The sequence below is a fragment of the Lithobates pipiens genome, unplaced genomic scaffold (assembly GCF_037356315.1).
Source record: "Lithobates pipiens isolate NorthernLeopardFrog02 unplaced genomic scaffold, aLitPip1_a1.2 Scaffold_16, whole genome shotgun sequence".
NCBI lineage: Eukaryota > Metazoa > Chordata > Amphibia > Anura > Ranidae > Lithobates > Lithobates pipiens.
The window spans coordinates 116,323,443-116,336,671 of NW_027507748.1; the positions used below are offsets into that span (position 1 = coordinate 116,323,443).

Here is a 13,229-nt window from a genome sequence, read left to right on the forward strand (position 1 = left end):
CCAATGCATGGTATTCTAGAGACACAACTCCTTCAAGTGCACCGATGCCCATGGTCTTCCAAACGTGCTTATGCCGCATGTATGTATGTATGTAACGTCTATGCAAAATGTGTTTATTCAAGCATGTGTTTAGACAACAAGCTTACAAGCATGAATACTATGCTGCACTTGGCCTCATACTAGTTTTTACTAGTTTAGCACATATGCATGTAACGCAGCCTTTTCCTGCTTCAGCCTAAAAGTAAGCTCATGCAGACCAAATGCACATTATTCTGAAGTTTGCAAGTATGCACCTGTTCAACTGCACTAGGCCCCATACTATTTGTGCCAAATGTACAGTATTCTGGAGACCCAACAATTTAAAGTGCATTGCTAATGGTGTATCATTGACTCAGTTGTACAGGTCGCCCAGATTAAGCAGCAAGTATGCAGTATATAATCATGACTTGTCTGGCCACACATTTCTCCCATAGTTAGTACTCATACTTCACTAGTATACATGGACTGATGTTATGCCTCAAGAGGCTGTGGCACATGGCTTTCCTAACATGGCTGCCCTTACACTTTCTGCCTATATAAAAATAGGCCATACTGAGCGAACCTGCTCCCTCTAGTGGTTGGAGGAGAACAGCAGTCCACGCGACTAAGTACACAGAATGATTAAACAGCACACTGCCCCTAGTGGCCACTGGGATAAGACACAGATCTCTCTTTCTCCCTCTCAAAAATGCTGACTTACCATTCCCGCTGCAGGACTCTGAACATAACAGGAGTCCAATCTTCACCCATCACGGTGAGCTTTGTCATAGAAGACCTTCAAGGACTGGGTTTCCCTTAATGTGGGGTCCACTCCCCTGGACCTGTATAGCACCCTGCAGGAAAGCACTTTGGTCAGAACAAATACTGCACGGGGTTCCATTATGCAGGGTCCAGCCGTAAGGCTGCATTACAGGCAAACCTCGAGGAATCTTCTCTCCTTCCAATGAGGCTCGGGTACCATCCATTTTGGCTGACAACTTTTTCAAATGGATCCGACTGAAGTCCATGCTTCTAAATAGAACCATCCAGACCTCCAAGTATGCTCAAAGAACACATGTATCACATCAGTGACCATGCCACCTAACAAAGGTGAAAAAACTGAGGTCCTTCCTGTGTAGGAGGGGTTATCTAGGGGTGGACTTCCTGTTTGACTATCTGCCAGTGTCATCCACCAGTAGGTGACATATAACCCATATAGTCATTATTATTGTTGCTCTGTGTCCTGTGATGTACGAAAATATTTTTTTAAATAAACCACTTTGAAGCAAAATAATAGTCAGTGCCCATCAATGCAGCCTGACTAGTGCCAATCTGCAGCCACAATGCAGCCCCATTAATGCCCATCTGCAGCCTCAATGCAGCCCAATTAGTGCCCATCTGCAGCCTCAATGCAGCCCAATTAGTGTCCATCTGCAGCCTGATTAGTGCCCACCTGCAGCCTCAATGCAGCCTGATCTGTGCCCATCTGCCATCAATGCAAGCTGCTTAATGCCCATCTGCAGCCTCACCATCTCTCGTCAACTCAGTGCAGGAAATCACTGAGCCGTCATCTCCTGTTTACTCGGCTCTCAGTCGGCAGTCACATACACAGTCCCGCCTCCGCCATCGACATTGGACCAGCTCCTGTGATAATCAGAACACTGGTCCAAGGCGGGACTGTGTGTGTGACGTGAGAGCAGAGGGAGATCCGAGTAAACAGGAGATGATGGCTCGGTGAATTCCAGCAGCGCTCGCCCCCCTCCTTTCTCTCCAAGATACACTATCAGCGTATACCATGCACCTGTAATTTGCCCCCTATTTTCAGGGGGAAAAAGTGCGTGTTATATGCCGATATATATATATACACACACACATATATTTTTATTTTATTTTTTACACCTGCTAAATATGTACACTGCAATGTATGTAAAGCTGTAAATCCAGAGATATTACAATTTTTCTCTCTCTGCAATTTCAAAGAACTTGAACATAATTTTGAACATAATATATACAGTACATTAATAATAACATCATAAAATACAAAGACTTACTGCACTGCTCTGTAGGTCCTTGCTAAACGTTACCATAGAAACCATACTGATACAGTATTTAAATATACATGCCAGGATTAGAGAAGAGAGACCAGCACCATTAGATAGATGTTCCTTTAAAAGGGATCAGCAGCATAAAAACAGCAGTAAATCACAGAAATTAAAGCAATGCCATGTACTGACCACTGATTCCCTAACATCATTTGTGACTTACTCAATATCCTTCCGTACTGATCCCAAGAGATCTTCCCTTTCTCGAATTGCCTGGAAATTGGCTTTTGTTTTGTGGAATTCATGTGTGTAATCCTGTAAAGAAACACTCACGTCTATTAATATATAGACTGCATTACTAGTTATTTGAGCTTTAAGGGATGCAAGTATTGTAATTAATATATAACAAGTGTAGACTTATTACTGCGCATAATAGAACTAAAGGTATTACCTATAACAAAACGAATGCGTACAACAGCAGAACATTTTTAAAACGTATGACTCCCGATAATATTCAATAATGTTTATTCATAAGATATTGTTTTCCTAACCAAGCAACCAGTTTGTTAATGGAGATGATACTTCACTTTTATTTATTTTATCAGTGAATGACATGACTGTTGCCATGAATGCAAGAGTTTAGTCCAGCACTGGACATTACTGTTCTGGCCTGTGTTTAAAAGGGTATGTAAGCTGCAACAATGAACTCCCCTTATTTGCTCCTTTCAGTTCTGGTAAATATACCATTAAGGCTTGATTCACACTGGTGTGATGTGAGAACCGATGCGAATCTAGCATGAGTTCCCCCATTGCACCCGACTCGCAGGCAGTTCACACTGCCATCCGCAAACCACTGGGAGTGTCAATACAAAGTTAATGACACCCCCAGATCAGTTTGCATATCGCAGTGTGAACTGTCAGTTCAAACATGAATTGGATCGCATGGGTGTTCACACGCAGGTAATCCAATTCTGGTGTGGAACAAAAAATAACTTTTTGACTTTGACTTTGGCCTGAATGGGATGCAAATTCAGCCATAGTCTGTATGGCTGAATTCGGATCGCACAGACATCGCATGTGATTTGCACTGCAGTGCGAATCACATGCGATATCGCACAGTGCACCAGTGTGAATCCAGCCTAAAGGTAATCAGTCAATAGAAGAAAAAAGTGCTACTACCCCAGACTATGTAGAGATCCTCCTGAGCTGTTGGGTGCAGGATGTACAGTCACGCCATTATGGCTGTAACGCGTTAACTTCTGCTGTACATATTTATCTTTTATGGAGTTACAATAAATTCGGACTTATCGAAGAGCATGTATGGCGTTACGGATTGTCTTCTATCCGCATACCATTAAAAGCACAATAAGTGAAAATACCCTTTGGGAAACTTCCAGAAATCTTGCGTGTTGACTTCCTGTGATCTCTGTGCTGATATCCCTGGATAATACAAAACACTAAGGCTGAGTTCACACTACTGCGAATTGAATGGGGGTTTTCACTGCATCCAATTCGCATAGCAAGAGACAGTGACCGGCTCTCTATGGAGCCAGTTCACACATCTCCACAGTGTTTCTGGTGCGAATTGCATAGGAATCATGTGCCTCTTCTGGTCCATTTCAGGACCGCATTCAGCCCAAGATTCAGGCTGAAATCTGACCTGATACGGTGAATGGAGATGCACCGGACTCCTGCTGTGGGCCGCTGCGTTCTATAGTGTGAACCCAGCCTCAGTGATGGAGATGAGAATAAAGGGGGTGCTCTATAGTCCTGTCCTAGAGTGTCAACGCTGCTCCTCCATAAAGTACAGCGAGTGAGTGCTGTGAACTTAGAACAGCAAGTATTGGCAAGATCGCCAGGTGAAATTCAAGAGAGAAAAAAAGACTGAATAAACAAAACCAATCACATCTAAGCACTGGCAAGCTGCAGTATACAGTATATTGCATTTTTGTTCTTGGACTTTGACACACACTAATACTAATATATTAAATTTCCCTTGCAAATGATTACACGTGACTATCACTTTGAACAAGTATCACTAAACTATCCAAGATGGTGGTTGTAACCATCAGACATGAAATATGAACAAAGCATATCCTTCTAAACGGTGTACTTGTCTCAATCCAGAGTATAAACCCTTGTTTCTGCCTGCTATCAGAATGAGTCACTTCTGACAAATTTTCCTGACACCAAGAGGTAAAAAGGTGAAAGAGGAGGGAGCTCCAACAGACAGCCTGTGATTGACAGCATCAGCTCTGTTGCTGTGTAAAAGGCGGTGTGTGTCCCTTCTCTTTAATCAGCTCTCAGAATAACAAAAGGTAGGAAATCTGCAACAAAGTTTGTTAAAATCCCTGCAATGTACAGTACTTTGATCACCCAGTGGGAAGTTTTTTCCCCAGCAATATTGGAGTTACTCTTTAAGACAGGGGTGCAACCTTTTGAAGAGCGAGGGCCACTTAAGCGACTTGGTAACCGGTCGCGGGCCACAATGAGCAGGAGGATGAAAGGTCCGTGCAGAGCGGACACGGATACAGCCCACTCTACTCTGAGACCTCCGATTTGCCCTGATGGAAGTGGATTGATCACCTTCTGTTATTTTTTTTATTTTTATTTTTTAGCGAATCAGATTGGAGGTAGGCAGGTGTAAAAGGACACAAATCTGTTTACATTTGCCGTTTCATAGAGGTGAATGGAGGGTCCGATTAAGTCAGACTGATTGTGTGAAAGGGGCTTTTCACACTAATGCAGCGCAGTGAACCTGTGTCTATCCTGTGGGTTAGCTACACTTTGCCCTAGACTTCTATTATATCCTGCAGGTATGGTGCACTTTCTGAAAGCACACCAAACCCGCAGGTAATAACAAAAGTTTATGTCTCAGTCCAGGTAACCTGAAGGTGCACTTCACTGTTTGAAAGCAGCCCAGTAACCAATGCGCAGATATGCCCATATATACACTGCAATTTTAGTAATAAACTGACCTTTAATAACAGTCATCCATTCAATTATCACCTGCTGTTGCTGTCCCCAGCAGAGTGCATTTGGTATCACTCCGCCTGTGGCAAGAGATGGCGCTAAAAAGGAAGCATCAGCTTATACAGCTCTGCTCCACAGCTGCTTGCTTTGCCGGCTTCATTAACACAGATGCTCTGGGATGGCAGGTCTGCAACCCATGATCTGGGCTTGCGAATCTGCCATCCCACAGAAGGAGGTCGCGGGCCACTGGTTGGGCACCCCTGCTTTAAGATGAATGGAAGAGGAAACCTTAAGCAAGAAGTGGAGGGCCACCCTGAAAAACAAAAGTACATTAAGATTTTGCAAAAAATCTGAAAAAAAAATGAATTTTTTTTTTAAACTTACCAGAAATGCCTGTTGCAACAGGCATATCGTCCTAATCTACCTCTTCCTACTCCGCGGTGATCTTTGGTCTTCTCTCCTCCGTACGGCGTCTTCTGGGGAATGGGGCGCTGTGTGTTCTGGGAACTGTGTGTCCCAGAACACAGCGCGCCCCATTCACAACACACTGTGCGACTCGCGCATGCGCAGTAGGAAACGGGCAGTGAAGCCGCAAGGCTCCACTGCCTGTTTCCCTTAGTTGGAATGGCAGCGCCGGGACCCGAGCGCCAAGGGACGGGTAAGCCTCGGGCAGCCGACAACGCGGGTGCCCCGGACAGGTAAGTCTGCTTATTAAAAGTCAGCAGCTACAGTGTTTGCAGCTACTGACTTTAAGAAAAAAATGTTTTAAAGCTGGCCCTCCCCTTTAATATATTTAAAAATATTGGGGGAATTATTTTTACTCTCCCCACTATGTGTCTTTCGTAGTCTATTTTTACTGCCTTAACCGCACTTACATTTCTTATTGAAATCTTTGTAGTGCTGGAATGTTGCCGATGTCCGCCTTATATTTTTAGTTGGACAGTTTATTCTCTCTCAGCAGCAAGATTGATCACCTTTAATTTTAATGTTAATAAACAGTGGCATCAATGTAGAAAAACTCTACGTTAAACTTTTTCGAAGTTCTCTCCTGACTAAATAGAACCATGGTAAATGAGAAGTGATCAATCACATCTAATAATCTGGTCCCCTTGTATCTCATACTTCCAATCTAACCCAAGAGCACCAATTCTCTGACATACTAATTTTCCTCCCTAAATTTCTATTCCTCATCCTTTCCACTTTATCTCCCATCCTATGCCTTTTCCTTTGTCCTTTCTTTTTGACTGCCTTACTATTATATCCTTTAAACTACCAGAGTACATTAAGCCTTGTGAATGCCACAATGATAACAAATTTAGCTGAAAGGTAATGCTATTTCATATTTTTACTTCTTTGACAGCAAAAACATCTTGTTAAAGTACAAAAGGCCTGTCCCGGGGCCTTTACCACCCCCCCTTTCCTTTTTTATTTGTATTGAAAACTTAACACAATAGAACAAAAAAAAAAATTGGAAAAGAGTGATTCAGAATCAAACCGAGTTTCATGCCAATGGCTTATTAGCCAAATAAGGGTGCAGGTAACATCAGCTGAGAGAGTATAGGAAACAGCTAGACCCGACGCAGTCAAGGAGGGCTCTGAAGGCTGAAGAGGCCCTAATAGGAGAGGACGACATGACTCCAGGCTGCAGACGTCAGGGCATTCAGAATGTGTGCTGCAAGCAGTCCCTGACCTGTTAGAAATTGAGCTGGGAACACCTGTTACGGCAATACCAAAAGCCATTGTAGGCAGACAGTAGGAACAAGTCAAAGATCTTCATAGTTGTCACAACAGGAGCAGCAGCGGGGAGGCAGTATTGCAGGAAAGAGAGCATGCTTGACACCAGAGCGTGAAACAAATGACTGAAGGTCCAGTCCAGCAGGGATGAGGTAGTCTAGATCCAGACGGAGGACAACCATGCCAGATAGCTGCAGATCTGAGAGGGAACCTTCAGTAACTGTGTTGAAAAGAGTCTTGATGGAATTGCTATAAAATCAAAATTGCAAAAAAATAAACAAAACAAAATCACAGGCTAGTCTTTAAAACAGCAGAGCTGATAAAAAGACATCCAACCTCCTAGGACACTAGCAAAAAACTGAGACATACTCGGTTGGCCCACAGTTTGTTTGCCAATATCCAATCCTCCAGCAGGTGGCAGTACAACTGGAAATTCTGTTTACAGAGTTGAGTAAGTAAAGCTCAAACTATATAGACAGCTGAAAAAGTGACTCATCCTCCTCTCTGCGCTATGAATATAGTTTTCAATTAGAGAAGCACATTTACAAAAAAGTTGAAACTACTTCTATAGTCTCTCTTTAGACCACTCTACGACCACTCAACACATACGTGTGGTAGCAAAAGGATGGGCTGTACCTCCCAGACACATGCATTGCTGGGTGGCCGTTTATATTCTAAGAGACAGTATTCAGTCCGGGATATAGATCAGTAGCCAGCGAGACCCCCTTCCATTCATCCAACACTGATCCTTCCTACCACCCAACCCAGGCATTCCGCACTGTTTTGAGGGACGCCAGAGCAGACAGGATTGAAAATTTTACTAGTTCCCCTTTAAAGCTGGGTAGGCAGAGACTCCAACTGGTCTCTGGTTGGAGTGTTTAGGAGATGTATATAACATTTAGCTGTCCTTTAGCTTTAGCTATAGAAATGTGTACAATTATGTTTCCTCGTACAACTAGACACAAGGTATAAACAGTTTTCAGTGATATTTGCTCCTCTGCCACCCTCTCAAATAAATAGTTACATAGTTAGTAAGATTGAATAAAGACACCAGTCCATCCAGTTCAACCTGAGTGAGTGTCTACAATTGTCCCTATCCCTGTACACTGCACACTAACATCGGTCCCTACCCTCAAGGAGCCCACAATCCAAGGTCCCCATTCATATACTAGGGCCAATTTTGACAGAAGCCAATTAACCTACCTGCATGTCTTTGGAGTGTGAGAGGAAAAAGGAGTACCCGGAGAAAACCCACGCAGGCACAGGGAGAACATGCAAACTCCAGGCAGGTAGTGTCGTGGTTGGGTTTTGAACCAGCGACTCTTTTTACTGCTGGGTGAGAATGCTACCCACTACACCACTGTGCCGCCTCAAAATGAAATGATTAGGTTATATTTAGCAATCTAAAAACATGTAACCAAGAAAAAAATAGTTTAAACTAAAGTGCACCTATAAGTTAGTAAAACTGTATATAAAATACAGCAACAACTGATCTAGTCTGCAGGTTACAATTCACTGCTAGCTGCAAAACAATTTTTAAAATGCACAGATGTTTTTACTGTAATTGCCTGGTACTTGTGTGGGTAAGCAGAACATATCTCTTTAGTAACTGACTGTCCGCAGCTACACTTACAGATAAGGATTCTAGGCAAAGCTGAGCTGGGGTACAAGGCAAAGCAGGGCCAAGTTTAGGTTCTAGGCAAAGCAGAGCTGAGCTGCTAAGCAAAACAAGGTTAATGTGCTAGGCAAAGCAGAACTAAGGTATTGAGCAAAACAGACGGCATTAGGCAAAATGCTCTTAACAAAAAAAAAAACAAAGGACCCTATTTATTAAATTATCTTAAATGCCAATCCTACCCAAAAGCAGTTTTCTACATTTCAGAGTGGAGAACCAGAAAAAATTCCCTTCCAGGTATTTCCACCTGTCCAGGACTGCTATATTGATATCTTTTCTTATTTTTCAAAGTTACAGACGAAATTTCACTTCTAAGACTGCCCCATCATTGATTTGGGTCTGAGTCTTACATGTTTCCGAAGAAAATCCTGCTATGGACAGGTGATCTAGCAATGCTGTTCACTGCCCTCTAGTGGATGCCTAATGAATGAAAAGCATTTTAATAAGAATTCTGTGTCACAGATAAAGCGTTTATTTTCTAGCCAGCAAAAAATAAATACACAGAATCTAAACTAGTTGATCTAAGCAAAACAGAGATACAGTGTATTCATAAAGTATTCAGACCCCCTTCATTTTTTAAATTGTATGTTATGTTGCAACCTGACACTACAGTTGCTTAAATATTTTTTTTTCCCTCAATCTACACTCAGTACCCCATGACAAAGTGAAAACAAAATTTTAAAAATGTCTTGAATTCATAAAAAAAAAAAAAAAAAAAAAAAAAAATGTAAGTATGTACTTAAGTATTCAGACCGTTTGCTCAATGCTTTGTTGAAGCACCTTTGGCAACATTTAGAGCCTCAAATATTTTGGGGAACAACGCGACAAGCTTTGCACACCTGGATTGGGGAATTCTTTACCAGTCTTCTTTGCAAAACCTCTCAAGCTCAGTCAGACTGGATGGGAACTGTCGGTGTACAGCCATTTTTCAGGTCTCTCCAGAGACGTTCAATAGGGTTCAAGTCAGGGCTCTAGCTGGGCCACTCTAGGACATTCACAGAGTTACCCCTAAGCCACTCCAGTGCTGTCTTGGCGGTGTGGTTAGGATCGTTGTCATGTTTGAAGGTGAACCTTTAGATACTTTTCATTGAGGATATCTCAGTACTTTGGTCCATTCAGCTTTCCCTCAACCCTTATCAGTTTCCCAGTCCCTGCTGCTGAAAAACACCCCAACAGCATGCTGCTACCACCACCATGCTTCACTGTTGGGATAGTATTGGGCAGGGTTCGAGGGGTGCCTGGCTTTCTCCAGATATAATGTTTAGAACTGAGGAAAAACAATTCAATCTTGGTTTCATCAGACCAGAGAATCATGTTCCTCACAGTCAGAGTCCTTCAGGTACTTTTTTGCAGACTCTGGCTTTCATGTGTTTTGCACTGACAAGAGGCTCTTATCTAGCCACTTTGCCATAAAGCCCAGATCAGTGGAGTGCTACAGTAAAGGGCATCCTGGAACTTTGTCCCATCTCCACAAAGGATCTCTGGAGTGCAGTCAAAGTGACCATCGGGTTTTCTTGGTTACCTCTCTTATGAAGGCTCTGGTTGTGCCAAAATTTTTCCATTTGAGAATTACGGAGGCCAATGTGCTCTTGGGAACCTTCAGTGCAGCAGAAAGGTTTTTGGAGCCCTCCCCAGATCCGTGCCTTGCAATAATCCTAACTCTGCGCTCTGCAGGCAGTTCCTTTGATCTAATGAATTTTGACCTTATACAGTATGCATTATCAGTTGTGAGGACTTTTATATAGAAAAAGTGCGTCTTTTCTAATGATGTCCAATCAATTTAATTTAACACAGGTGGAGTCCAATGAAGGTATAGATCAAGAGAAATGGACAGCTCCTGAGCTAAATTTTAAGCGTTGTTGCAAAGGGTCTGAATAGTCATGCCAATGTGATATTTCAGTTTTTCCTTTTCATACATTTGCATTTGCAAACAATTCTAAAATTCTGTTTTTAATTTTACATTATAGGTTGTAGATTAACAAGGAAAAAATAGGATTTTTAAAACAGCTTAACTGTAAAATCCTTTTCTTGGAGTACATCATAGGACACAGAGTCTCAAGTAATTACTTGGTGGGTTATAGGCCTACCTTCATGTGTTGACACTGGTATAACCAATACAGGAAGTTGACTCCCCTATATAACCCCTCCTCCTTCCAGGAGCACTCAGTTTTTGTAGCCAAGCAATAGGACCCTTAGTCTTAGGACCCTATGGCAGAAGAAAGAAGACATCAGTCTTATGAATCGAAGCAGTTTTCTTAAATACATTTTCACTGCTCTCACTACATCAAGACAATGTAGTGACCTTTCTTCCCTGGAACAAGGTCTTGGGAAAAAACCCTGGCAGGACAATTCATTCAGATGAAAGCCTGAAACCACCTTTGGCAAAAAACCTGGACGAGGGCGTAACACCACTCTGTCCTCATGAATAATCAAATATGACTTTACAAGAAAGAGCAGCCAATTCTGAAATCCTCCTTGCTGAGGATATAGCAAAACGAAAATATCAGCTTCCTAGGCAGAAGGACTAAGGGAACATGCTGCAACGGATCGAATGGCTGTTTTTGTAACACTGACAAAAAACGAAATTTAAGTCCCAAGTGCTTAAGAGTGATTTAACTGGCGGATTAATCTGCAACACTCCTTGCATGAAACACTGGACTAAAGAATGCATAGCAAGCAGTCTTTGAAATAAAACTTGATAAAGGCTGAGACTTGGCCCTTAATAGTACTCAGGGCCAACTTCATCTCTACGCTTAATTGTAGAAAGGTAAGAATTCTGCCTATGATATATCTCCGAGGGTACTAACCCTTGGATTCACACCAGGAAACATAAGCATTCCAGGCTCTATAATATACAGCTCTAGAAGCTGGCTTCCTAGCATTAATCAAAGTAGAGATAACTGACCTGGAAAGCCCGTTTATTTAGAATGTGGGTCTCAATAGCCAAGCCGTTAAACTTAGCGTTCGTAAAGTAGGATGGCATATCGGCCCCTGAGATAGCAGGTCTGGCCTTAGTGGGAAGAGCCCTGGACCCTCCACTGCCATCCTTACGATCTCTGCATACCATGACCTTCTGGGCCATGCTGGTGCTACCAGTATTACCGATTTTCTTTCCAGCTTGATCCTGCAAAGAACTTGAGGTAACAACTGAATCGGGGAAAAGTGCATAGATCAGTAAAAACTGATCCCACGGGATCGCCAACGCATCTGTTCCGTATGCAAATGGTTCCCTGTCCTGGATGCAAAGTTGACTAGCTTAGCGTTGAATCTGGACGCTAGAAGGTCTACGTCCGGAGTCCCCCATCTTTGGCAAACAGCCTGAAACGCCTTGGGGTGAAGAGACCATTCTCCTGGGAATAACTGCCGGCGACTTAGATAGTCCACCTGCCAATTATCTTCTCCCGGAATGAAAACTGCCGATAGGCATGGGACATTCTCTTCTGTCCAAGTTAGAATCTGGTTCACCTCTCTCTGAGCTGAGAGACTCTTGGTGACCCCTTGTGATTGATTCTTTAACCTGGAGGTCCAGGTTTCTAGAGCCAGATACACTGCCGGAATCTCTAAGATGACGATGGGCAAGGCTCCTATTCCCCAGCCTGAAAGGCTGGCATCTGTCGTTACTACCTTCCAGATAATTGATCTGAAGGACTTTCCCTTCAGCAAATTCCAAGATGGTAACCACCAACTGAGGCTTTGGGACACTCATGGGGACAGCCACATTGGCAAGTCCAAAGATTGAATCGTTTTGTTCCAATCAGACAGAATACTGCTTTCAGTTTCAAATGGAATTGAGCATAGGGAACTGCTTCGAATGAAGCTACCATCTTCCCTAACAACCTCATGCAAAGGCAAATTGAAGGATTTCTCTTCGACCTGATCATCCTCACCAGCTCCTGTATGGAGCTGATCTTTGCAGGAGGCAAGAACACCCCTTTGCTGGGCTGTGTCTATGATCAGGCCCAGATACTCCAGCCTTCTTAGTGGCTTTAAGGAGGATTTCTTTAGGTTGAGAATCCAACCCAAACCTTCCAGGTAACTGCTTGTGATGGCTACAACTTGCTTCAAGCAAGCCACTGACTGGTCTATTAACAATGGATCATCTAAGTAAGCCAAGCAGGTATGCCCTGTGCCCTTAACCTGACTAGAGGTGGGGCTAATACCTTAGTGAATACCTGAGGTGCTGTAGCAAGCCCGAAAGGCAAGGCTATTAACTGAAAATGCTTCTGTTCTACTTTGAACCGCAGAAACCTCTGGTGAGGAGGAAATATATGGACAAGCAGCTATGCATCTCTGATGTCAATGGACGCCAGAAGTTTTTCTCCTTGCAGGATGGAAATGACTGACTTGATTGACTCCATGCAAATGGAGCGGATTTTCAGGAACCAATTTAGATTACGTAGATCTAGACTTGTTCTGATATCCCCATTTGGCTTTGGCACCGTAATTAGGTTTGAGTAAAACCTCAAACCTTGCTCTTGTTTGGGAATCGGTCTGATCACCCCTAGAGCCAATAATCGGTCTAATGCTTGCAACAGGGATTGACATTTCCCTGGATCCTTGGGAACGTTTGATCTCAGAAAACGAGATGGTGGAAACTCTCAAAGCTCTAGCTTGTATCCTAGAGACACTGTGGAGAGAGTCCATTTGTCCTGAATCTCCCTTTGCCAGAGTTCTGAGTACATCAGAAGTCTCTCCCCCCCCTACCCCCCCCCACCTTGGTGAGGGGAGATGCCTCTTCATAAGGAGGTCTTGTATTCTGCTTTGCAGACTTGTAGCCCCAGGTCTTC

At 43.1% G+C, this 13,229-nt stretch overlaps 1 protein-coding gene across 2 annotated transcripts in view; it reads right to left on the reverse strand.

Moving 5' to 3' along the window:
• GOSR1 (golgi SNAP receptor complex member 1) overlaps positions 1 to 13,229 on the reverse strand; it is a 182,803-nt gene that overhangs the window by 116,144 nt on the left and 53,430 nt on the right. For both annotated transcript variants that reach the window (XM_077480330.1, XM_077480329.1), the window contains exon 5: positions 2,284 to 2,375. In XM_077480330.1, the coding sequence (XP_077336456.1) occupies positions 2,284 to 2,375 (92 nt within the window). The remainder of the gene's footprint in view (positions 1 to 2,283; positions 2,376 to 13,229) is intronic.